General features: G+C 26.6%; 3 protein-coding genes across 5 annotated transcripts; 1 reads left to right on the plus strand and 2 right to left on the minus strand.

Moving 5' to 3' along the window:
- Window positions 1-196: 196 nt before the first annotated feature.
- LOC129612447 (transmembrane protein 53-A) lies at window positions 197-7,144 on the plus strand. The gene is made up of 7 exons (XM_055526040.1): window positions 197-840; window positions 908-989; window positions 2,005-2,170; window positions 2,322-2,408; window positions 2,488-2,604; window positions 2,663-2,806; window positions 2,936-7,144. The coding sequence occupies exons 1-7, from the start codon at window positions 549-551 to the stop codon at window positions 3,119-3,121; spliced, it is 1,074 nt and encodes a 357-aa protein (XP_055382015.1). The 5' UTR covers window positions 197-548; the 3' UTR covers window positions 3,122-7,144.
- Window positions 7,145-8,851: 1,707 nt separating this feature from the next.
- Window positions 8,852-12,852, minus strand: LOC129612419 (DNA-(apurinic or apyrimidinic site) endonuclease). Its single transcript, XM_055526002.1, has 4 exons — window positions 12,711-12,852; window positions 11,490-12,204; window positions 10,203-10,423; window positions 8,852-10,131 (listed from the first exon to the last, which is right to left on the minus strand). The coding sequence occupies exons 2-4, from the start codon at window positions 12,199-12,201 to the stop codon at window positions 9,475-9,477; spliced, it is 1,590 nt and encodes a 529-aa protein (XP_055381977.1). The 5' UTR covers window positions 12,202-12,204; window positions 12,711-12,852; the 3' UTR covers window positions 8,852-9,474.
- A 4,180-nt stretch (window positions 12,853-17,032) lies between these two features.
- On the minus strand, window positions 17,033-23,236 carry LOC129612450 (serine/arginine repetitive matrix protein 2-like). 3 transcript variants are annotated; one of them, XM_055526047.1, is made up of 5 exons: window positions 22,899-23,236; window positions 20,431-22,834; window positions 20,276-20,371; window positions 19,742-20,004; window positions 17,033-17,661 (listed from the first exon to the last, which is right to left on the minus strand). In XM_055526047.1, exons 1-5 carry the CDS (start codon window positions 22,914-22,916, stop codon window positions 17,656-17,658), a joined length of 2,787 nt encoding a protein of 928 aa, XP_055382022.1. In that variant the 5' UTR covers window positions 22,917-23,236; the 3' UTR covers window positions 17,033-17,655. The 3 variants fall into 3 exon arrangements, with proteins under 3 accessions (XP_055382022.1, XP_055382021.1, XP_055382023.1); XM_055526046.1 differs by lacking the exon at window positions 17,033-17,661 and having other exon boundaries at window positions 18,500-20,004; XM_055526048.1 differs by lacking the exon at window positions 17,033-17,661 and having other exon boundaries at window positions 19,861-20,063.
- Between the last annotated feature and the right edge of the window lie 1,521 nt (window positions 23,237-24,757).

A 24,757-nucleotide genomic window follows, 5' to 3' on the forward strand; every position in this document is an offset into this window, starting at 1 on the left:
TTAAATACCGTTAATGTTCAATTCTATCATCTGATTTTAAATCTCTTGTTTGATTTCACTAATGCGCATGCCTTATTTTTTAACTAAAATATATAAGAATATGTACCGGCTGTCAAAACTATAATTTTTTTCCTGTTATATTATTTTATGTACATACATACGTTCTTTTTTTATGTCTCATAAAAAAAAGAACGAAATAACTGCTATGAGTCTTTCTCTTGTACCGGTTACGAAAGGATATTGCAGAGCTATAATTTCTATTAGAATAATATATTCTATATGAAAATCCTTGAAAAATTAAAAATTGAGGAGAACGCAAATATTGAATATACATACACTAATTATTAGAAAGGTGTTCTTAGTTTAATTTTGAATATGAGATTATAATCTTAAAAAAAAATTTTTTATTGCACCTTGCCGTCAAGGTCAAATTATAAGTGTTAATATATATAAATTTATGTAATATTATTTTAAGATATAGCATACTTGAAAATTGATTTGTTTAGAGTGAAAATTGAGACACTATAAAATACAAAAATAACAAAAAAATGATTACTAATTCACATGAAGTAAATCCTTTGCAATTTGATAGTGAAAACCAAAGCTTAGTCAATAGAAAGCAGTATTCGGGACAATCTAATTTGTCCAGATCACCATCGAGCGCTAACCGAGATGATCAATCGCCTTCAAGAAGACCTACTACAACCAAAAATACAATTTCGAAACCCGTTATGAATTCTGAGGGAAGTGAAGATTCTTTAGAATACTATATAAAGTTTCCTTTGCCAAATTTTCGGAATGAGAATGATGATCTAGTATTTGTTTACAATGATTCAAACGGTACACTTTTTTCATATTCAATAATTTAATATCATTATTTGGAAATTTTTAACTGGCCTTTTTGTAGTTCCCGTAGTACTTCTTTTAGGGTGGGCTGGTTGTCAAGACAGATATTTAATGAAGTATTCGAAAATATATGAAGATCGCGGGTAAGATATTCCAACTAAAATTATCACATTCAATTAAAATAAAGCAAAAGAAATATATTACTTGATATATTTTACCAGATATCACCATAATTATGTGCATTATTGTAGATATTGATTTTTTCATTCTCTCAATTATTCTTTCTGCGTAAAATAAACGTATGTAATGAATAAATAATTTATAATTGAAATCCAATATAAAATATTTGTTGGCAACAACAATAGGATATCAAGTAAGTTTTTAAACGTAATAAATAGAAAAAGCAATTTATTTTGGAAAATCGAAATAAGATTTTAGAAACCGATTAAAAAATAGCGAAAAATTTTTTGTTGTATTTCGGTAAGACCACTTCGGTTCATAACAATTGGATTTAAAATATAAATTATGTATACTTTAAATATCACATGTGTTATATACATATTATGTATGTACATATACCTATTGTAAAATACGTACGTACCGTCATTAAATAATATTGCGAACATACTGTACAATATAATAGTAATAGTACATCAATTATATTTTACAATTAAACTTACTAATTAAATTTCTGACTTTAATTAAATTTGAAATCTTTTTGCCATGATTTTTGCCATTATTATTATGATTGATTTAAGTACATTTTATACATTATTGCACATAGTACTATAAATTTCGTATACAAAATACATAACATTTTGTGTAATATGTACACATATGTACATATTTCCCCTGTTAGTGATTGTTTCCGACAAGCGCCAAAGACCATATTTTGAGTAATTAAACACTAAATTTAAAATTCAGTGTTTAATTACTCAAAACCGCTCTGTAGACCCAAATGAAATTTTGTTTATTGAAAAAAGATATTATTTTTATTATTTTTTGATTTTAAATATCTCGATGATTCAACAACAAAGTTAACAATTTTTTAGCCGTCTGCTAAATTCCCATGCTTCAGAAATCTTTGTCAAAAACAAACACTAAATCAATGATTTGTATCATTTTGCAATTAATGAAAAATTTTATTAAATATTTTAGTCTTATAACTATACGGTATACTGCCCCAGTCGAAAGCATGTTTTGGAAACGATCTGCCATGATACCTATAGGTGAAAAAATTGTTAAATTAATCTATGATATGAACTTTGATAAACATCCCATGATAGTTCATGTATTTTCAAATGGTGGTGCTTATTTATACCAGGTATAACATTTTAACTAAAAACAGAATAATATGTATTTAGAAATAACATTTTAAATTTCGTAACCATTATGTAAATACTTGGGTTTAATAACCAATTTTAATTGTATTGTATAAATAACATTAAATAAAGAATTGATTAATTTAAATTTAGCACATATCAGTAGCCATGAAGGAAACCAACCGACCCATAAATATTAAAGGAATGATATTTGATTCAGCGCCAGGAGATAGAAGAATTGTATATTTCTCCCTTGATAAATATAACAATATCAATTAATTTAAGGAAAAAATTTAATCTTAATTCATCCATTTTACAGATGAGCTTATATAGAGCTATGTGCACAATATATGGAGGTAAAATAAGAAATCCAATTATAAGGTCTATAATAGCATGGGCAATATCTATTACTTTAAGTGTAATGTGGATAACTGAAGTAAATTTTTAGTACATACATATTATAAAGATATAGTTGATAATAATAAATATTTTAGGAAACCTATCTTGCCTTTAAAAGCCTTTTTAAAAAAGTGGAAGGAGCCCCGCAAACAAAGCCTTATTCCGATTTGAAAACTGAGTATACAAATTTTCCTCAATTGTTTTTGTACACAAAAGCGGATCCAATCATACCATATACGGTAAGAAATATTATTAAACCAATATACCTAGTATGGTTTTATTGTATTTTAAATTAATATGTAAACTGACTTAGTATATATGCAATAATGACCTATTGAAAATACTAACAGTTTTTTCCTTTCTTGTAGGATATTGAACATTTCGCTGATTTTCGCCAAAAAGAACGTGGAGTTGACGTAACAAAAATTTGTTTCGAAGACGCCGAACATGTCAAAATTTTTATCAAATATCCACAGCAGTACGTGCAATACCTTTGTTCGTTTTTAAATAGCTGCTTAAACTCATATAAAAATATTTCAAATAAATTTGCTTAAAGCGATCATAATTTAATTGAACAATAAATAATTTATAAGATGTTGAAAAAGTAAATAAGTACATAATATGTATTTATACATTCTTAGTAAATTGAATTAAAATTTTGAATTAAGTTCAAAGAACGTTAAACAAATTACCATTTGTGATTATTTGAAAAAGAATTATAATTCATGATATAATTTCATTTAAAATGACATAATGTATAACAATGCTCATTTTTTCTTGTTTAATCTAGCATTCACCTAATATTTGTTTTCGCAATCCTCTTATCGCGTTTATTTAAAAAAGTACTAGGTATTTAATTAAAAAATGGAATCAATTGAATATTTTAAACACTTTTATTATTCATAATTAAATATGGCAAATTTATAAAAATAAATATATTAATAATAATAATCCATAATTTTAATTGATTGTTACTTTTAATATCATAACAAAACAACTATAATTAAATATAAATTAATATCATACAACAGTTATAACTAAATATAAATTAAAGTAATAAAGAAATTTTGATTGAAATTTTTAAAGCAAAATATAAATATTAAAAAAAATAAATCTATAATCTATAACTAAATCAACAATCTATGAACGTCTACCAAAATGCAGATCCAACCTCAAACTAACTTATTCCGTAATTAAAATAGTATTGCTGAATAAGTGAGTTTGGCGTTAGATCTGCATTTTAGACGCCCTATATTTCCTATTTAAATAGAATTTTATTAAATTCTTATTTGTTTTGCAATTTCTAGAAATTGTATTTTAAGTTATTGGATGAAACATATAATTAATTAAATCCATAAAATGGATCCATTTCATGGAACTAATTAATTTAGTTGTTTTGTGTTATTAATCAAGAGAACAAAAAGTATTTCTATTTAATTTTAAATAACCTAAGCATGTTCGTGCGTTTTTAAGTTTTCGATCATAACTTTGATTTTGTAAAAATATAGAACACTGAGTATTAATATTATTGCAATTTAGATCTATATTTATAACTACATAAGAGACAAAAGAGTACCTTCTTTAATGGTTTAAACACTTATGTAACTTATTGTTCGTAACGTATTTCTATAAATACATATATCTAACATATTCTGCAGCATATAAAATTAAAATTGAAATAAAAGTAAGTTAAAATAAAATTAAATTTTAATAAAATAAAATAGTTAAAATTTGAATTAAATAAAAAAGCAATTAGTACTAAAATTTTTCATTCAAATTAAAGATTATGTATTAACTAAAATTTTATGGAAACATATAGTAAATGGAATATTATAGAGCAATATAATTTTATTTTATGTACGTATGTACATCAAAATAATGAAATCTAGCCTTTACTAACAATTATGATCGATTATAATTTTACTAGAAGTAAGATTAATTTTAAAATTAATATCAAAAGATTTATACTATATGAAATAACAATTTATATTTTACTGTGTAAAAATATTGAAACTTTCTATGCAATGAATTCAAAATTCAATTTAGGGAAAGAGGAGACCAAATTTAGATAAAATAATAATAAAAAATGAATTACGTTATAAAATTTATTATTTTAATTTTTTATTACATAATATAAAATTGGAATTTATTGTTACATATTATAATTTACATATAATTTAATATGTCATATTGAAAAATTATTTTAATTATCGCTAAATTTGTGATACTTCCAAAGTTCCGATATCGTCTCCTCTTAGTCAGAGTTTACATGTCAGTCTAAGATTGGCAACCATGATTGAGATTGATTGAAATTTGCTAAGTAAACATCATCAATCAATCATAGAAAAAACAAAAATTGGTTCTATTTTCGTCAAGAATTTCCGACAGGAATAAAATCAAAAATGGCATAAATATATGTAAGCTTTTGAGTAAAATGGGCTGTGATCCGCGGTTTTAATGTTTTTTTTTGTTTTTGTTGTTATTTGTCATTTGATAGTGGAGTGGCAGTTTTTTAATAGAATTTAAAGTGCATACAAAAAGATTAACAAAGATTTATCGCCATGATGTAAAGGTAAATCCCCATCATTCTTCATAAATCGCAATTATGATTGTCAAACTTTGATTGACATGTAAACGATGGCTTACATTTCTTTTGAAAAGAAACAAAATTAACTGAAAGCATTGCATTAGCTTTTAAAACGGAAATGCATTTTTATATTAAGTATAGCTTAGCTAGCATTAATATTTTAAATTGCAAATATTAGTGATTGGAATGAAAGTAATATATACTCTTATATATGTATGTATTTCAAATAAAAAAAGCTTTATCGCGCTAATATTATATTAAAATACCAAGGGCTTTGTCAATTCGTACTTTCGTATATTCAGAAGTGTTGCCCCCTATATTTCATTTTATTTAATATAAAAAAATATAGTATGTACATACATTTTTCTCGTCTATGAGAAAAATCATGTACGCGTCTTAACAACTATAGTTTCATCACTCGTCGTAGATGTATATGTATATCATGTTCTTTCAGCTTATGGAAACTCTATACCTTCTTACCTCATTCTGACAAAAATAAAAAAAATATTTTAAACCTTATAACGTTTAAAATATTAAAATATTTAAAATATTTTTGTTTCAGTTGAAGCAACATTTAATTTTAATATTTTGTTTCAAATAAGCTGTTTTTTTAAATAAAACGGGAAGGCGTACGAAATATGTATGTATGTATATATGTATATAGGTATTAGCAAAAATAAAAGCAAAAGTACTTATATGTACATAATATATGTATGTATCTTTTTCAAATTAATTTTTTTTTCCATTTAAAATTATTTAAAAAAAGTTAGATTAAAAAGTGTAAAAGTGGGCAAACCGCCCCAGATACTGCCTTCGCTCGCCAAGGTTTGCTTTGATAGGAGCAATGGTTTCACAATTCCTCACGAATGAAAGCATAGGAGAGACATAGTCAACCTAATGCGCCACATGTCCGCCAGTTTCCAGTATGGCAGCGTGCTTCACAGGGCCGCCGAACAAATGTGATCCTGCTGCAATTTGCTTCCCCAGAATGTCAACTGGAAGAAGATGGCAAAGCATTTCAATGGCCTGTGTAAGAGTTAATCGCAACTCTCCCCCAATCCACATTAATGCCATCCTCTGGACCTCGCTCGCCAGTCCCATATTGGTGAACCTAACACCGTACATCAGCACAGGTCTCACCATCACGGTGTAGAGTGAACCATACGTGGTTCGATGTCCTACTTCTTTCCAATGGCTCTCTTGTAAGAATAAAGCGCAATAAATAACACATGGTAGCGTACAACAAATGCTTTTCAACTTGCATACACACATATTATAATATGTATTTTATCAGTTTTTAATTTTACCTTATTCCAGGGAATTAGTTGAAGTGTACTAAAAGTTTTAAACTGCCTACTAATAAGCTATACAGTTTTGCAAGGCTATACATTATAAACAGAATTTAACTTTTATTTTCAAAAGAAACTGGGAATTATTGTCATGTAAATAAGATAGATACCTTGATATAATGCAATTAAATTTAAAATATACATACATAAATAAACTTAAAATGCTATTTGCAAGCACTAAAATGCAAGCAAGATCATTCCGCCCATACAAAGTTGAAACCGAGTCAACAAATATGTACATACGTAAGAGAAATGCATTATAAATTTTACATAAAATACTAAAATAAAATCAATTTGTAAACTATTGTAAAATAAAGTTACAAACTATTTAACATTTATAAACTTTATAAAGTTTATAAAGAATGGCAAGTTGGCGAATGTAATTCTTGCGAATTAAAAAAAAGCAAGATTTCGATAATACCTTACATTAAACGAAATACATATGTACATATGTATGTAGATAATAACAAAAAATGTATCAACTTCTGAAAAGTTCGAAATGGTAGAATATTCGGAATTTATGCATTCATACTTAATATACATACATATGTGATTATTTAATATTATATGAAATATATTATTATAAATATTACCAAATTACACAATATAGTATTTAAGTATTTAAAATAAAATTTATTAAATTCTTCATAACTATGATAATGATTTTTGTATGTTGTTTTTTTTCTTCTTTTTACACAGTGAAATTTCGTGGATATACATAATGGATCTGAAACTTAACAAAATGTTATTGTAGCTTCATAAGGCAGAAAGCTTACAAAATTGGCAATACTCTTTTGAATTAAATTTTTACGGGTGCCTTGTAAGAATTCTTAGGAAACTTTCATTTTTGAATGAAAAATTCTTCAACGGGATAGAATTATGCATATACATTTTTAACATTCAGAAGCGCATTTTGAAAATTATCATATTTCAAAAAATGTAACCACAAATCTTTTGTTTACATACATATAAATTGAATTCTATTTACTATACTTTTATAAAAGTTTTGCAGCTTTTTTAATTTTTGAAAAGTGGAAAAAAAATTGTTTTGGCAAAATGAATTAATTTCCTTTCATGGTAGCTGTGTTAGAGTAACTCAAACTCAAACAAAAAAATCAAAGTTTGAAAATTTACTATGACTACTCTTTAAATTGCTTGTTACGAGTGATTATTTCTATCGTAAACTTTTGAGGGTATTTTTTACTACGAACGTAATTTTTGATAACTCCGTTACCAACATTCGGAGCAGAATTAATTCGTAATTGTAATATATTCCTAATTTTCCGAATTTCACAGTTACGAACGAAATTCACGGAACTAATATGTTCGGGAAATATTGTCCGTATATGAATAAATGTGTTCCGTAATTTGAATCTTTTTTCTTACAATACGTTACAACCACATAATTTTTTACCTAAACAGTTTAGGCTAAACTTATAAACAAAAAAATTCCTAGAAATAAGTTTTGTTTTATAAAAATTTTCATTTTTTAGAATACTTTTTTTTTGCATTTTAAACAATTTCCGTAAATCGATTTTTTTTCCTTGAAAAGAGACTTTGGTTTAATTTTTTAATTCCGTAAGACCGAAATTCCGTATAACGAGTTTTCGTTAAGCGAGAGATGAGTGTATATACGTAAAACACAACACAAATTTGCCGATTTTGAGTGTACAGCCATGCCTTATTTACCTACACTCATCCCACGCTTTACGAAACTAATATCTTCCGGAAATGTTGTCCGTAAATCGAATCTATTTACTTATATTTAACCACATAATTTCTTACCTGAACTTATATTGGCACACATATTTCTTGTTAATTTGCAAAAAAATAAGGGAGGATTTTACTATTATTACAATATTAGGCAACAAGAATCAACAAGAAATTTTAATTCTTGGAAAAAAGCAATTACTTACACAAATTCTTTGCATTATTTTGCTCTGATCTCTGTTTCATATAAAACCTTAGACTACATATACATATATGCATAGCCACAATGGTTTTTATGCATCTACATAACACTTAACAAATGTACATGTATGTGTAAACAAAAAAATTCCTAGAAATAGGTTTTTTTATAAAAATTGTAATTTTTTACACTACTTTTTGCTATTTAAAAATTTTCTGTAAATCGAATATTTTTTCCTTGACAAGAGACTTTGCTTTAATTTTTCAATTCCGTAAAATCGAAATTCCGTATAACGAGCTTCCGTTAAGCGAGGTGTGAGTGTATAATCAATGCGTTTAGGCAAGCAAATTGCTATGTCAGTGTTTACTAGAAATGCACAATGTACTTTCAAAAATAAAATTTTTGTCAACATCTATGTACATATATAGAAAAAATATAATTTCAAGCAAAAACAATAATTTTTTTTAAATAATTCTTTATTTAATAGAAAAATATGTCAAATACGGAATTTCTACAATTACGTTTTTCTACTAATGAATGCAGTACTTGTAGGAATTTTCCTTAATATTAAAATCAATCCCGCCATAAAGAAAAAATAATACTCAATTATAATTAATAAAAAATTTAATTTGTCATTGGAAAAATTTAATTCATTTTTTGTATGAAATATTCATTGCGTCAATCAAGTTGCTTTACCTATATTTTATTTCCATCAATAGCTATTTTGTGTAGAAAGTTTTGAACTATTTTATTTAACTTTTTTTAAAAAATCCTTGTTATATATTTTTATTTTATTTTCAGATTCTAAGTATCTTTTTCAAGAAAAATATTTTTTGGACATTTTTAGCACATTTAAATTTTTCAGCTTATGTGTTTTTAAAACTAAATTTTCATGAATTTATATTTTTCAATTATACAATACTGCAATAAAATCTGATAAAAATGGATTTTTTTGTTAAAACTTTTTAAATTATAACCTTTTCACAATGCCAAATTAGAATCTTTAATTTTTTAAAATTAAAAAAATTTGCAAACTTTTGTACGTATAATATGAGCCGATTTCTAATTTTTGAGAAATAGTGTAATTGGACAATGATCACTGCCCATTACTTTCGATCTTATAGTACTTTCGACAACTTTATTTATTATTCTCTCCGATACAATAAAATAATCCAGACGCCACCCAACATTTTTAGACCTAGCATTCCTCATATATGTCCAAAATGTATACGCTTGTGTTTTATCTGGGTAAAAATATCTGAACGAGTCTACAAATCCTAATGACAACATTTTTGTCATACCATCACGTTCCTCTTGAGTAAAACCAGCATTTTTTTTATTTGTTTTAGGATTCGCTAAGTCAATTTCCTGATGCGACACATTCATATCGCCGCATATTATTACAGGCTTTTTTTTATTCAACTTGATAATGTAATTATGAAAAAGACTATCCCAACGCATACGTTTTGGTAACGTTACCAATTTTCGACCCGCGTTTGGAACATATACATTAATTAAAAAAAATTTTTCATATTCAGCTGTCATAATACGCCCATCTAAATCTTGTTCCTCGTCGCCTATGCCATATTCAACATTAATTGGCATTTTTCTTGAGTAAATAGCCACACCAGCATAACCACCTGGTTCACAATGCCAATATGGATGATAACCTGCAATTCTTGCTTCACTAGGAATCATATCTTCAGTACATTTTGTTTCCTATAATATAAATATTAAGTATGTGTAAACCAGATAAATAAAGTTGCAAAGCTATTTTAGTACGCTCTTACTTGAAGACAAAATATATCTGGATTTTCAAATTCAACATATTTTAAGCCACCTTTTTTTATCCAACTCCTAAGACCACCAACATTCCAGCTTGAAATTTTTAACGTGTATTCTTTATTGAGCTCAAAATCTTTTGCTTCGTAAAAAGTTTCAGTGTCATTAGCTTTTGCTTTTTTTTCAACAACTCCGTTATTTTCTGTTATTTTTTCCAGTTCTGTTTTAGCTAAAACAGAGCAAAAATGAATAATAATTTCACTGATTTTCATATTTGTGTTTAATAATGAAAAAGTAACATAATTAATGATTATTTCCCTTTATGGTTAGTTAATTATTGCTTATAGTTTTTTTTAAAAATTAGGACGAAATTGAAACGTAAATTGCATTTAAAATTGAGCTGGTTCTACATTATTCTATCAAAAAGTTGACGAACTAAAAACCAATATTAATTAAAATTTATATCAACAATTTTTTCATAATCCAACATAAAAACCTATCAAAGACTTTCTCTATTTTAAGTTTAACTTAAATTAAATAAGGCAAAAAATTTATACATATTCATACTTTTAAGATGACCTTTTCCGAAAACTATAACCTAATTTATTTGGTATTTTAAATTAAAAATCTTTTTCATTAAACTCGATTACGCACCAGCATTATTTATTGAAGTAATGTTCTTTATTTTTTTGACAAATATTGTATTTTTTGTCAAAAATTTACTGAAATCAATACCTTATTTAGCTTTTTGTATTTTAATATTGGTTTTTGATTTGTTTTCTTCTACATAAAGAAAAAACTAACATTTTTTCTCCTACATAAAGAAAAAACTAACACTAAAAATTGAAAACATTTTAAAATGATATTAATCTCACCTTACTTTTCTCATTGCTTGAAATAAGCCAATTTTTACATATTATCAAAGCCGAAAACAATCAAAAACCAAAATCATATTATTTTTAATAAAAATTTCCTTTATTTTTTGAATAGCGTCATATTTTTCTTTGCTACAATGTCTACATTTTTTTGAAATTTGTATAAAAAATTAACACAAAAAAGTTTTTTCACATTTTTGTGAATATTAATTAAAGCATACAAAAAACTAAATAGTATTAATACAAAAAGAAGATAATATTCAAAAAAAAATCTTAAACTAATAATACGAAGATATTAAATGAATAAATTTAGGCAAAGCTAATTATAATTAGAGCTAATAAACAAATGTTTTAGAAAAAGTATGACTTTTTTCTCAATATTTTAATTTTGTGTTTTGTTAATATTATCTTATTTTTTACCGGTAACTTTGGGTTTTCTTCCCTTTTTCGCGACAGGTTCAACTACTTTTTCTTCTGCACTCTCATCCTCGAGGGCGTTATTGGCAATTTCTTCTGTATTAATCCTTTTCTTTCCCCTTCCACCCTTAGCTGATTTGCTATCTTTTTCTTTTGTCTTATCTGCTAGGGAATTTTCACCTTTATCCCGTTTTTGTTTTTCCGTTTCTGATTCATCTAAAATTTCATTATCCGGCAAAGCTGTATCCAAAGCCCGCTTTCTTCCTGGTTTTTTATTGCGAGAAACAGTTGATTTTTTCGTTTTTTCCTTGTCCTCTGCTTCTGCATTAATTTCTTCTTCTTGTTCCAAATCTGTAGCTTCAACGGCAGGTGCTTTCTTCTTTCCTTTTTTAATAGGCATTGGATCTTCTTGAACTTTCGCTTCTAGCTTTCCATTCGCTTCTTTCTTAGGTCTTCCTTTTTTTTTTATTTCAATTTCTTCCTTTTTTTCTTCAAAATCTCCATTGATTTCGCTTTTTTTATCTTTACTATGTCTTTTTACCTTTTCCACAATTTCTTTTTTACCTTTTCCGCCTTTTTTTGCCACTGCCACAGACTTAATTGTTTCAACAGCTTCACCCCCATTTTGCTCCTCTTGATCATCAATGCTTGTAGAATCAGCTGCTTCAACCGCAATAGATTCTGTTTTTTTTCCACGACCTCTTTTTCCAGCCATTTTCTACAAATTTTTCAAAATATAAATTTGTTTATAGTAACTTCCAACATATGTATGTACATAATTTTATTCCTTTCAAATATGTATATAAAAATAACATTTTATTCAGTTTACATTTTCAAATCTTCAATTTCTTGCAAATAAAATACAATATAAAGATAAAACTAAAAGGATCTATCGCGATTTTATTGAATGCCTATCGAAAACTGGCTAATAGGATACATTCAATCCAAAATGGAGGCTTTTTATTAAAAATATTTATTCCACATTTCACCTTTTTTTTATATATATTCTAAAAAAGCAATTTTTGTTTTGCGTTAAGTGTTAAGCAATTTATTAAAGCATTTATAGCAGAATTTTTCGTGCAAGTTACAAAAAGTTATCAAAACAACAAATATAAGCGTCCAGCCAGCTTCATTTTTCCGGCAAATTTTTTGAACGAGTATACATATCAAAAATATTCTACTTAAAAATTTATTACGATACATATTTGATTTCATATTACTTACGCTCTCTTATTTTCGAAATCTTGAAATATATTTAATTTTAAGTATAATTTTTTTAAATATGTATATTTATCAAAAATTTTTCTTTCAAGTTTAACTCTATAAAACACAAATGTAGTTCACTGAACCAACAGACGAACAGCGGAGAACAATTTAAATTAAACTTTAAATTTTAAAAGAAATCTATCATAGAATTCCATGCAGTGTTGCCACTTTAGCTTCAGTGGGCAAAAAGTGGCTAATTTTTCTTTTTGTAATTTCTTTAGATCATTTTCTAAATTTTCAAGAAAACTTTAATATTTCTGTTTTACAAAAATTTTTTAAATAAAATTTGTTTATGAAAATGTAGTAAGATCTTAAAATTAAGTTATGGATTGTATATAAAGATCTTAGTATTGGGAATATAATATGATTGTGTTTTTTAATTGTAAAATACTCAAAACTATGCAAAAGTTATCACGCCAAATTATATTCTTATTTTTGTGTACATTTATATATATATTTGTTTTGGTAAAGATTTCACTTTAAAGTTTATATTACCCCAAAAAATGTTCAGACTTGATACAACAGACCAACGACTAACGCAAAATTTCAAATAAAAAGGTGAAAGTTTGAATTAAATTTCAAATTAGACCACGAATAAGTTTTTAATTTCCAAAGTAAGCATATTATCAATTTTGGTTCTTTTTGCTTGAATTTGAGCCTTTTTTTTGAAAAATTTGACCTATTAATTTTCTTATATAAGGGTAACCCCGAGTCCACGTAGTATTGCCAAGTTTCTTTTTCATAAATTTCCAAAGATTTCCGTTTTTTTTTAAGGTTTCTTACTCTTTCATTTGGTAGATTTGCCGATTCCTTTTAAGTAAAAATAAGAAAATTCCCTAAACAACAATACACAATTTGAACCTTGTATTAATATGCAACTAATGAGAATATGCAATTGTAATTTTTAGCATCAAAAAATTAATTTAAACATTGAAGTAAAGTTTAAGTTTTTATATTGACAAAGTGACACATTTTTAATTATAAACTTTTTTATATTAAATTTTATTTTAGGTAGAGTAAACATATTTGTAAAAGTATTTGTTATAATCAAAATTTGCATTGCAATTTTATTGTAAAATTAATTCCAATATTTTACATTTTTTTTTTTAATTGAATTTCACAGCTAAAACTATATTACACAGAGAAATTTCCAACGACTTTGTATTTTTTTTCATGTCATAAAATCCCAGGAAGGACGAATTCCCTAATATTTGACAACACTATTTTGATTTATAAGATTATTAGGCAGTTAAATTTAGTTACGAGTTTCCGTGCTTAATTGAGGTAGTAAAATTTTATTGGGTATAGTAAATTTAAATTTACACAAGATGTTGCCATTAGGAAATAAAGGTATATTTCGCAAAATTTAAAAAAAAAAAAACAACAATTTATAACTAATTCTCGTATTTGCTTAAAACAAAGTACATGAATGCTTTTTTTTTACAAAAATTGGTTGTGTTTACACAACGCCTCTATAGTCTGATTTCCTGTTTCCGACAAATTATTTTTTCAATTTATTTATACGTTAACCTTGCACATAAAATACAATGTTTCGTGAATTTTCGTCGACTAGCTGATTTTTTTTGTATGAAAATTTAAAATTTTAACAATCTTTTATATTTTTTTTCTCTTTCTAAACTACACTTACAATTAAAAAAAGTAAAAAGGTATAGTGAAATAAAAAAAATCCAAAAATGCACTCACACGAACCCTCAAATCCGAAGAAAGTTTGATCGACATGAATAGGTAACTTAAAGCCGATCAACCGCCTTAGAACGATATTTATTTTCAAAAACTAACGTTTTATGACGAATTTTGATCAAATTGAAGGTTGCCAAATGAAAAAATTTTGTAATCTTGGGACTTTGATTAATATGATGCTACTTTGTAATTTGATTATTTTAAATTTGAACTGTCAAATTTATATACGGGCTCCGCCAAATTTAAAAAGTTTTTCGAACATGTTTAGTGTAATTTGAGTATACTTTAATCATAAAAAAACAGAAAGTTTAAATCTGAGTGGTCTGAGTTAAAAGCGAACGCGGATCTATTTTTTGACAGATTTACATCTAAAACGAAAACCACCATGTAACTGCTATTTTCAAAAGAGAGTTATTAATGAGCTTGACATGATCGTCAGATTCCACTCTCCAGATTAGTTTTCTTTCTTCCATCAAATTTTTATTTTTAAATTTGTTTTATTTCCACCCTCTTCATTAAAAAGTTAATTCTTTTGTGTATGTACATATATTATCCATAATTTTATTTATTATATTTATAGTACATATATTATCCATAATTTTATTTATATATTATCTAACCCAATAAATTATCTAACCCTCGTTGGAATTTTCTGGTAGATCTTCTGGTGATCTTCTGGTCATTTCCAATTTGTTTGCCTGTCATTTTTCTATTGCTTTTGCCCCAGTTGATGTTGTGGGTGGGCTATCTCCGGATTTTGCTGCATTTGTGAATATTGTCGATGCGTCTATTGATAATTTTATTCTTGATAGTAATGTTCTGGGGCCTGATTGCGTTTTGCGGCCCATGGAAAGTTTGGGTGGTGACTGCTGTGGTGTTGTATAGATGCGCTGATAGCCTTGTTGGTCCTCTTACTTCTTTATTTAACCTATCGCGGGTGTCTTCTGCTTTTTCTTCGGCTTGGAAGGCGTCGTACCTTGTTCCGGTTCATACGAAAGGTTTACGTTCTTCGGTCAGTAATGATAGGCCTATTGTTAAGATGTCGGCTATTCCGAAGCTTTTTGAAAGTATTTTGGTTGATTACTCCTACTCTTTTTGTAGTCGAATACTATTAACTCTTTCTCTTCGTAGCTTGATGTGAGTCTACTCCTATTTGTCTTGCAGATTTTATCGGGTTTCTTTCCGTTCTGCTCTGTCTGATGTCTACTGTGCCGGGTCGGGTGTTCCGCAATGGTTACCAAAATTCTTTGGTATTTGATCCTGCTATTATCTTAAATCTATTATCTTAAATCTAAACTTTGTTCTAATTTAGTTTTGTAGTATTTTTTTCGTTTCTTCTTGTTCTTGTCTTTCTCTTTCGTCTTTATTTATCTATATTATCTATATTATCTATTGCCTGATGATTGGATTTTTTGTTTCTTTTTTGTTAATCGTTATGGTTTTTTGCTGTGATTATTATTATTAAATTGTGCTCGTTTTTTTAACTTACTTGTTCTTTTGCTTTTCCCTGTTTTTTTCCTACATATTCCCCTTTTTCCCTCCCTTTCCTGTAAATGATGCTTGATAACTGATAATTGCATAGTTGCGACTAAATGATGTTTTTATTTGTGCCTGTTCGCGATATGCTTAATGCTTGATATTCTAAGCAATGGATGTGTGATACAAAAAAAAAATAAATGATAAAACAAAAAAAATTTTCTTTAAGTGGATTCAACTCAAAAAATTTTGGACTCCAAAAAAAAGACAACTTTCATAATGAGCGAATGAAATTTTTGGCAAATATAAGTTTTTGGTATTATGATTAGCGAATTCGCCTAAATTTTAGACGAATAAGCGTTTAAATCTGTCGAATGAAAGTCTGTGTGACAAGCTTGGCGAATGAAACCAAAAATCAAAATAATACATAAGTGCTTTTTTATTGCATATTATAGTATTTATAGTGACATAATGGAAAAAATCTAAAATATCTCTAAAGTAGGTTCATAAAATTCTACAAATTATTGTAAAAAACATTGATTGTTAAATATTAATTTAAGCGTGACAAAAACGAACCAAAAACAAAATAGACAACAACCCCGACATTGCTAAATAGGAAAATTTAATTATATTTAAAAAAACAGAAAAACAATGTACATTTGTGTGGTGTTAGCCTTATTATTTTCGGTAGGTTTTCTGTTGTCTTGCGGTAGCAACTTTTTGGATCTGGCGAATGAAGGCATACGCCAAACATAATTTAAAATGTCATTTGATTCGCCTAGTCTATCCGACTCGCCTAGCTATTCGCTTCGCCTATCATAATAAAGGTATTAAAGTAACGTAATTTCGTCACGTGCAGCATTTTATTATCGAAACAAAGCACAGTACAGTGCTAAGTTGAAGTGAATATATAATATCAAAAAGGCAGAAACAGGAGCCTATGTATATTTCGTTGATGACGTTGACTTCTGCAAAAATAATAAGAAATTCTTTATATTATTAAAACATATATTTGAATATTTATTATGTATATTTTATTTTTTATATATTTTTTCATTTAAGTTTTACAATACACTTTAAGATTATACAAATTCATAAAATACGGGAAAAACAATTAAAACAATTATGAAAACACATAAAAATTTATTTTAAATAAAAAAGGAAACTTTAATATAGAGTTAAACCCGTTTCAAACTTTTGTTTTTATTTATGTTACTTTTTTATGCAACAGAATAATTAACACAAATTATTCGAAAATAAAGATCTAACTTTTTAGTAAAATATAGTTGTTGTTTTCAAAAATCATTTACTTTAAAAATTGAAAATTATAATACATAATATTTATTTGTTCTTTAAAATGAGGAAACCATTAAGTATAGAATTTTTTTATTGATTGAGGAAAATATGTAAATTTTTGTTTTATTTTTCAAATTTCACAAGCAAAAACTAGAAGAATATTGAAAATATTAATTTTGAAAATACAATAATTAATATTAATAAGTTCATTGAAATTTGATTTTTTAAACCACCAACTCCGAAATGTTTTGCTTTGAGAACGTGTTGAGATAATATGATGTCGTCAGTCACGTTGACGGTTGCCGTGATCTGGATGAAGTCGTTGTTATTTGATGAAATATCTTGCTGAAACGCTGATTGTATGTTGATAAAATTTGAAATCTCTGCCGTTGCTCACAGAACAAGCTGCATAATTTCATTTTTGTTTGCTTTAGACCTATCGAATTCAATTAAATATCGTCAGTAATTACACTCCATTCTATTTTGTATACAGGCATTTTGTTTGGATTGAAACTATGTTTTAGTGCTACATAATTAAGTTATACATATAATTTTTTAGAAACTATTTTAATTTATTTCTAATTTTCATTCGCTTTTGAAAATATTTAAAATCTTTTATTTTCATTTTATATATTATAAAGTATTTATAATCTAACTTTTCTCTTTTTGGGAAGCTTTTCTTTTTAAATTAATGTTAATGTATTTTTGCTTTTAAACCGATTCGATGTTGTCAATTTTGGAAACTCGCTAATCTTTAAACGATTGTTTATTTTACCTTATAACTATGACTTAAAAACTATATCACATTTCAATTATATAAGCTTATAATAATCACAGTTAAATATATTGATAAACATTTTTTCTAATGGAATAACAACAATCACAGAATTTTATATTTTTATTTTTTCGATACAACAAATTGTAAGTATTGTAGCTTAATTAATTTCTATCTTTATATTTGCATTAATTTTTTTAAAAACAGTATAAAACAGTATTAAAAACATGTTTTCTAGAAATTATCTATTCTTTTTAAAAAAATATATAGATAGATAAATACATTGACAAATGCATATTAAATATATACATAAAAATATCGCAAATAATTAAAAAAAAAGACAAAATATAAAAAGTTATATTTTAACATTTATAATATTTTTACTTAATTTTGTTCAATAAATAAATGAATAACTCATTATTTAATATAAATATAATAATAAAACTGTAAGGCGAGATATACCTTTGACATAGCTACAATTTAAAATTAGGTTTGGTGATTAAAATATATATATATATATATATTATTTCGAATTAAAAATTCTTCTACAAGAGAAATAACAACAATATGTACAAAGTAAAAAAAAAAATTGTTTAGTTGTTATGTTTTACAAAATTACGTAATTTTATAAATTATAAATTCTAATACATTAAATAATTTGTTAAGTTTATATGTTAACATTTCTTCCCAAATTTTCTTTAATACAGGAATTTCGAAATTCAACGTTTGAAATTTAAATACTACTTTACGTTATATGTAAATATTGTTTTAAACAAATAACTAAGTAGTAAAGGTATTATTGAATAGTTTAATTTTTTTTGCTTTTCTCTTATGATAGAACACAGAACCGAATTTGTATTATCTTTATAAAAACTTATACCATTTAATTCTATATCGAAAAGAAATTGACATTTTTATCTCGAGCAAAAAATGAGGTGATATAATGTTATAATGCGCATATACATATGTATATATATATAGATGTAATCGATAATATCATATACTGATTGACTGTATATAATATAACTTTCATTCAGAATTTTTCATATAACCGATTCGCAATTGCTTTAATAAAAATTTAATTCTGATTCGAACATCCCTTTTTTTGCTCAAAAAACAAAAACAGCAGTTGAAATTTTTTTTGTTACAAAAATGTCAATAAAATTTAACAATACCACATTATTGACACTATTAATTACTCGACATTTCTTTTTTGAATTATTGTTTACATTACAAACGTAAACATCCTGTTGACATTTCAATGACAAGTTTCAATGATTTCAAAAATGCAAAAGAATTCAACGCTTTACTTTACATTTTACATTATCGATTACATCTTGTAATTTTATTTTTCTACTTGTAATTAATTGACAACAGAACTTAAGTTAAATTTGCTCGTTACTGAAGATATTAAAATTTTCTTAAAATTTAATTCTCGTACACGGTTTTTGTAAAAATCAAAAATTTGTTAATTATGTTTCAATATCTTTCAATTTTTTTACACAATATCATTAAAAATAAATAATTTAGAATAAAAAAAATATTATCAATTGAATTACATTTAAAAAATATTATTATTTTAGGACTTTTTTCCCTTTTTTGTCTATTTATTATGGAAAAATTTTTATTGTTCTCTCAAGTTTTTAAAATATATTGAAATTATCTGTATATAGTATTTGTATATAAATTAAAAACTGAAATAAAAAAAGATTGATAAACATAAATCAAAATTTATTGATACCTGATCGTAGTACGAAGAGGTCATATCCCAAGATGATTTGGTTGATGATTTAAATGTATTTGTCATTGCTCCAAGCCTTGAATGAATTGATTTTCTACTAGTAGATGACTTTAATTTTGATGTTCTAATAACCTTTTCCTTTTTTTGTTGTCCATGTGATTGTCCACTTTTACCATAAGATTGACTGTTATTATTTCTCAATTGCTCTAATAAATGTGGTGGAGTATTCGTATTTTGAAGGGTTGGTTTTCTGTCTTTTAGCTCTAAATTTAATTATTTTTTTTTTCGTTTCATTCTTTTATTTATTTCGGAATGTTGAAAGCTTAAATGTTACTATTTTTTTTAATATCGCTATTATTATTAATTCGATTTGAATGAATTAGTAGCAAAATGTGTGATATTAATGTAATTTATATTATGTTATATGAAACTTTGTGTGATATTAATTTAAAAAAAAAGCGATTGCGTCTTTTATTTTATGAGCAGCAAAAACAAAAATTTGAAAAAATCAATTTTTTCTTTTAAATGCGTTACCTGAACTGTTATTGTCTTTTGAGCGTTTTTTAACATTCCTTTCTGGAGTAGATCGAATATTACTTTTTGGAGATGGCTTAGACAGAATTCTTGAACCTAAAATGTTGTTTCAATATTACTGTTTCAATTTTTTTTTCAATTAAATAAAATATAACCTTCATTTTTTATTTGAAAAGATGATTTAAATTTAGTTTTGCTAGTATTTTCATTATTATCAAGGAATTTATTTTTATCAATGCTTGAACTTCGACTATGTCTTTTTGAACTAAAATAATCACCACCACGTCTTCTACTTTCAACTTTGATATTTCTGCTATACTTTTTAAAATAATCTCTTCTATTCTGGTTTTCTTCATATTTTTCATCACTAACTACATCCTGCAGATTTCTAATGCTAGGAGTTACGGATGATTCTTTCAATTTTGTAAAAGATACTGCTTGGACATTATAATTTCTTTCAGTTTTATTACTAGATTTGAAACGACCTTCATTCTCTGATTCACTTTCTTCTGAAGCAAATAAATCGATACCATCATCTTCTTCGTCACTGGAGTTATTAGATTTATTCGATTTATTGTCACCCAGCATAGCGTCAATTTCTTCTATTAGCTTTGCATCGTCCATGTCTTTTTCAATGGGTGGTGTTAATGATTCAAAATTATCTTCAGAAGGTGGCGGAGTTTTAGACTTTTCGGTTTTATTCAGCATAATTTCTTTACTAGACTGCGGTAATTGTTTTTCCACTGCATCTTTGAATTTAACGGCACTAGTATTCATTTTGTTAAATTGTTCCTCAGTGGATTTTTGATTTGACTTTTTCTCGTAGTCTCGATTATATGCAGTCTCATTTTCTTTTTTAAATTCGTCTCTTCGACCAATTTTATCCTCTGTTTTTGATCTGGATCTTCTTTTTCGATCAGAAGGGCTTTTTGACTTCTGAAAGTCCTGTTCTACTTTATTTCTTAGATTAAAATTACCGTTACTATTATGGATGCTATGACTAATACTACTGCTATTACTTTTATTATTATTATTATTACTATTATTATTATTATTGGTACTATTGTAACCGTCATTAGTTTTATTCTTTAAAATATTTACAATTGGTGACCTCTTACGTATATTTGTACTAGCATAATGCGTCTGACTATTTAAAATTGTTGTATTTACTTGTCGGTCTCTTGATTTCCTAACAAATTTTTTGTTTAACAAATTAATTGGCGATTTCGGTGTTCGGGACCGCTTTTTTAGTTGAGGGGATAAACTCTTTCGTGGTTTTCTTCTGTTGTAATTATTACTTTGCAATGGAGAATCTCGTCGATTGTTGTCTTTTCCCACAGGTGATTTTCTTTTACTTCTCCCTGGACTTTTTCTCTCAATCATTCTTCTTTGACTGCGTTTATTTAGATTTATCCCGGGAGAAACTCTTCTCCTTCCAGCTTGCGGGGATCGAGAACGTCTCATCTCAAAATGATTTCTTCTAGGGGATCTTGACCTGCTTAAACGTCTGTGAGATAAATTAGAAATTGGTGAATACCGCCTCTGTAAAGGAGTTCGGGATTTATTTCGTTTGGATACATTTCCAACTTTGGTAGGTGATCTCGAATGCCTATTATGATGGCCTGGTGACAATGGTCTATAATCAGAATTCCTGCTGAATGATCTACGTTTACGTTCATTTACATGACGGGTGTGACCTGATCCTGAAGAAGACCTTGACCGCGACCTCTTGTAATTATACTGAAACGGTTTACTTCTGGAACGTCTGGATGGTGATTTACTTTTTGATTTACTAAATCTCTGTCGGGTTGAATGGGGTGGTGGAGTAATAGATGACCATCTAGGGGGGCTTTGACGATATAAAGAAGACGGTGAACGAGAAATTCTTCTGTAGCTAGGGCTTTTTGATCTTCGATAATGTTTTTTTGGTGAAAGATCTGCTTCGATTTTTCTTCTTGCAAGTATACCATTATTTTGGGCAACAAATGCTAAACTTCTCGGAGATAATTGAACATCGGTTGTAAGAGTATCCTTTATAATTGGTTTTGGAGTATATGTTGCCATTTCTTTATTTGAGCTATAAGCATTTCCATTATGCGTTTGTTCTTGGGGTGGTAACCAAAGCCGTACTGGTCCGGGAGGTCTTGGCACATTATTTGCCATTGGAGCATTTGCGTGAATAATTGGCCTTGAATGTGGTGCAGATATATATTGTGACACTTGAGGAATATAAACGTTAAGGTGACTAATGTGGTTTGCTGGATAACGCTGACTTTGTGGACAATATTGTGTTTGATGTACACCATCCAAGTCAGGATTAACTCTAAAAGGTTGCATTGACAACGGATTTTGTTGCTGACTCATTTGTGGTATTTTTGTATAAACATCTTGACCAACACAAATGCCTGTATCCATTTGTATATGAACTTTCTTGTTTGATATCTCGTGAAATTTTACTTGTGTTTTGCTTGGTGAACAATCTTTCTTTAAATTAATGGACTTTAAGGCAGCTAAACGTAGAGATTCTAAATCATCTTCATCATCGGAATTCATATTAGTCTAAAAATAAAAAAAATTATACATGTACGAATATTTGTCAATCACAATTGGGATACAAACTTACATGCCTTTCTTCGCTCATTTTTGGGATATTAAATTGAAAATTTTAGTTTCAAGTAAACAATTCCCCAAAATTTTATGTTTGAGAATCATAGAAAAAATCTTTAAAATATCTTAACAATATTATATAAATTGCTCATCAAACTAAAAGGACATTTTTGAAAGGTCTCTAATCATATTTAATGCAGATTGAAAAGTCACAATTAAATTTAATCAGATTTATAATGTTTCTCTTTAATACTTCACAGCACACATAGTCATTAAATAGAAATTGTTTTAAAAATTATCAAAGTTTTGCAAAAGTATTTTAAAGTTATATATCGTTTTAAATATTCAACGCGTTTACAAATAAAATATTAAAATGGTGGAAAATTTTCAAGATTTCACTTAATATTTTTGACATTTGGAGTATTATACCAGTGTGACCAATTAATCTAGTTTCCAGTTGGAAAGAAATCCTGGAAGTTTCAAGCATTCGCACCAAAGTATATCTACTAACAAGTAGTTCGACTCTCCGTTTACATCACACTAATGCAATCACTCACCAATATTTGTATAAAAAAATTCCCTTAGTTAAAAGAGTTAAGCAGTATACCTTCTTATTTTCATTTTTATACACATAAGAATTTTTGGGAAAGGGAAAGAGTACGCAATAGATGTCAACCTGTTTTTTTATAATATAATTTTGAAAGGCGACACTTTATTATTTGTTCCTATATAAAGTATAGGGAAAAATATTAAGAATTTTAAAAGCGACACAATAATTTCTGTAATTCATTCCAGTACAAGGTGGCAAAAAATGTGTATTCATATTATAAAAGCGAAGCGGAAAAGAAGTGTTTAAAAAAAATTATTATAATTTATATGAAACATAATAAAAATAAATTTTAAAAAGACGTATAATATTAAAAAAAATTTTAAGTAGTTGTGAAAAAAAAAATTTTTTTATAATAATGGGTGAACATTAAGGTGAAGTGTTTGGGATGTAATATTGTGTGTGAGGCAAAAAAGCCGACACGAAAATTTCATTCATTGCTTTAAGATATGGAGAGGTAAATATGTACTTTTGAAAATATTTTAAATTTTTAGTGTTAAGCATTTGTAATTAATAATTATTATTAATAAATAAAATAAATAAATTATTTTTAAATTTTTTATTTTCATTTCAATCTTAATAAATTTAAAATGTATTTCCTATGAATCGGCATTGATTATATTTCATAAAGTGATCAGTATGCATACACCTTTTTTTCTTTATAAATTATTTTACTTCTATGTCACTACCTGATACTGTGAATCTACTGTACCAGGTACATGCATGTGTACATTCATACATGAAATTTCAATTTCTTTTGCCTTCATAGATTCGAATTTTTTACCTATATTTTATAAAATGAAAAATAAATTTTGTTATTATCAAAATAAAAATAACAAAATTTTTACCTAACTTAATTTAATTTTATTTTATTTTAATGTTTTTGATACACTCGTTTATTTACAATATTTTGTTTCTTTCTTGCCTACACAACTCTTATTACCATCTATTTCTAAAAAAAAATGGAATATTTTAAGAATTTGGAAGCAAGATGCAAATGAAAACTAACGGAATGGAACGAGTCGAATTACTTATTAGTAGATATACTTTGATTCGCACTGACAAAAACACATCAAATTTAAGTTTGGAAAACAATGTGAAATAAACGTATCACAAAACTTAATCAAACCAAGTTATGTAAGCAAGAAAATTGCTACACATACAAAATATTTAGTATATCCAGTATGTTCTCCAAATTTGAACCTTTGTAGAACTAGGGCATTAAAAATATATAAACAATTAGTTAGACCGTAATTATTAGGTTTCTC

Source organism: Condylostylus longicornis, unplaced genomic scaffold (assembly GCF_029603195.1).
Source record: "Condylostylus longicornis isolate FDR11 unplaced genomic scaffold, ASM2960319v2 ptg000072l, whole genome shotgun sequence".
Taxonomy (NCBI): Eukaryota; Metazoa; Arthropoda; class Insecta; order Diptera; family Dolichopodidae; genus Condylostylus; species Condylostylus longicornis.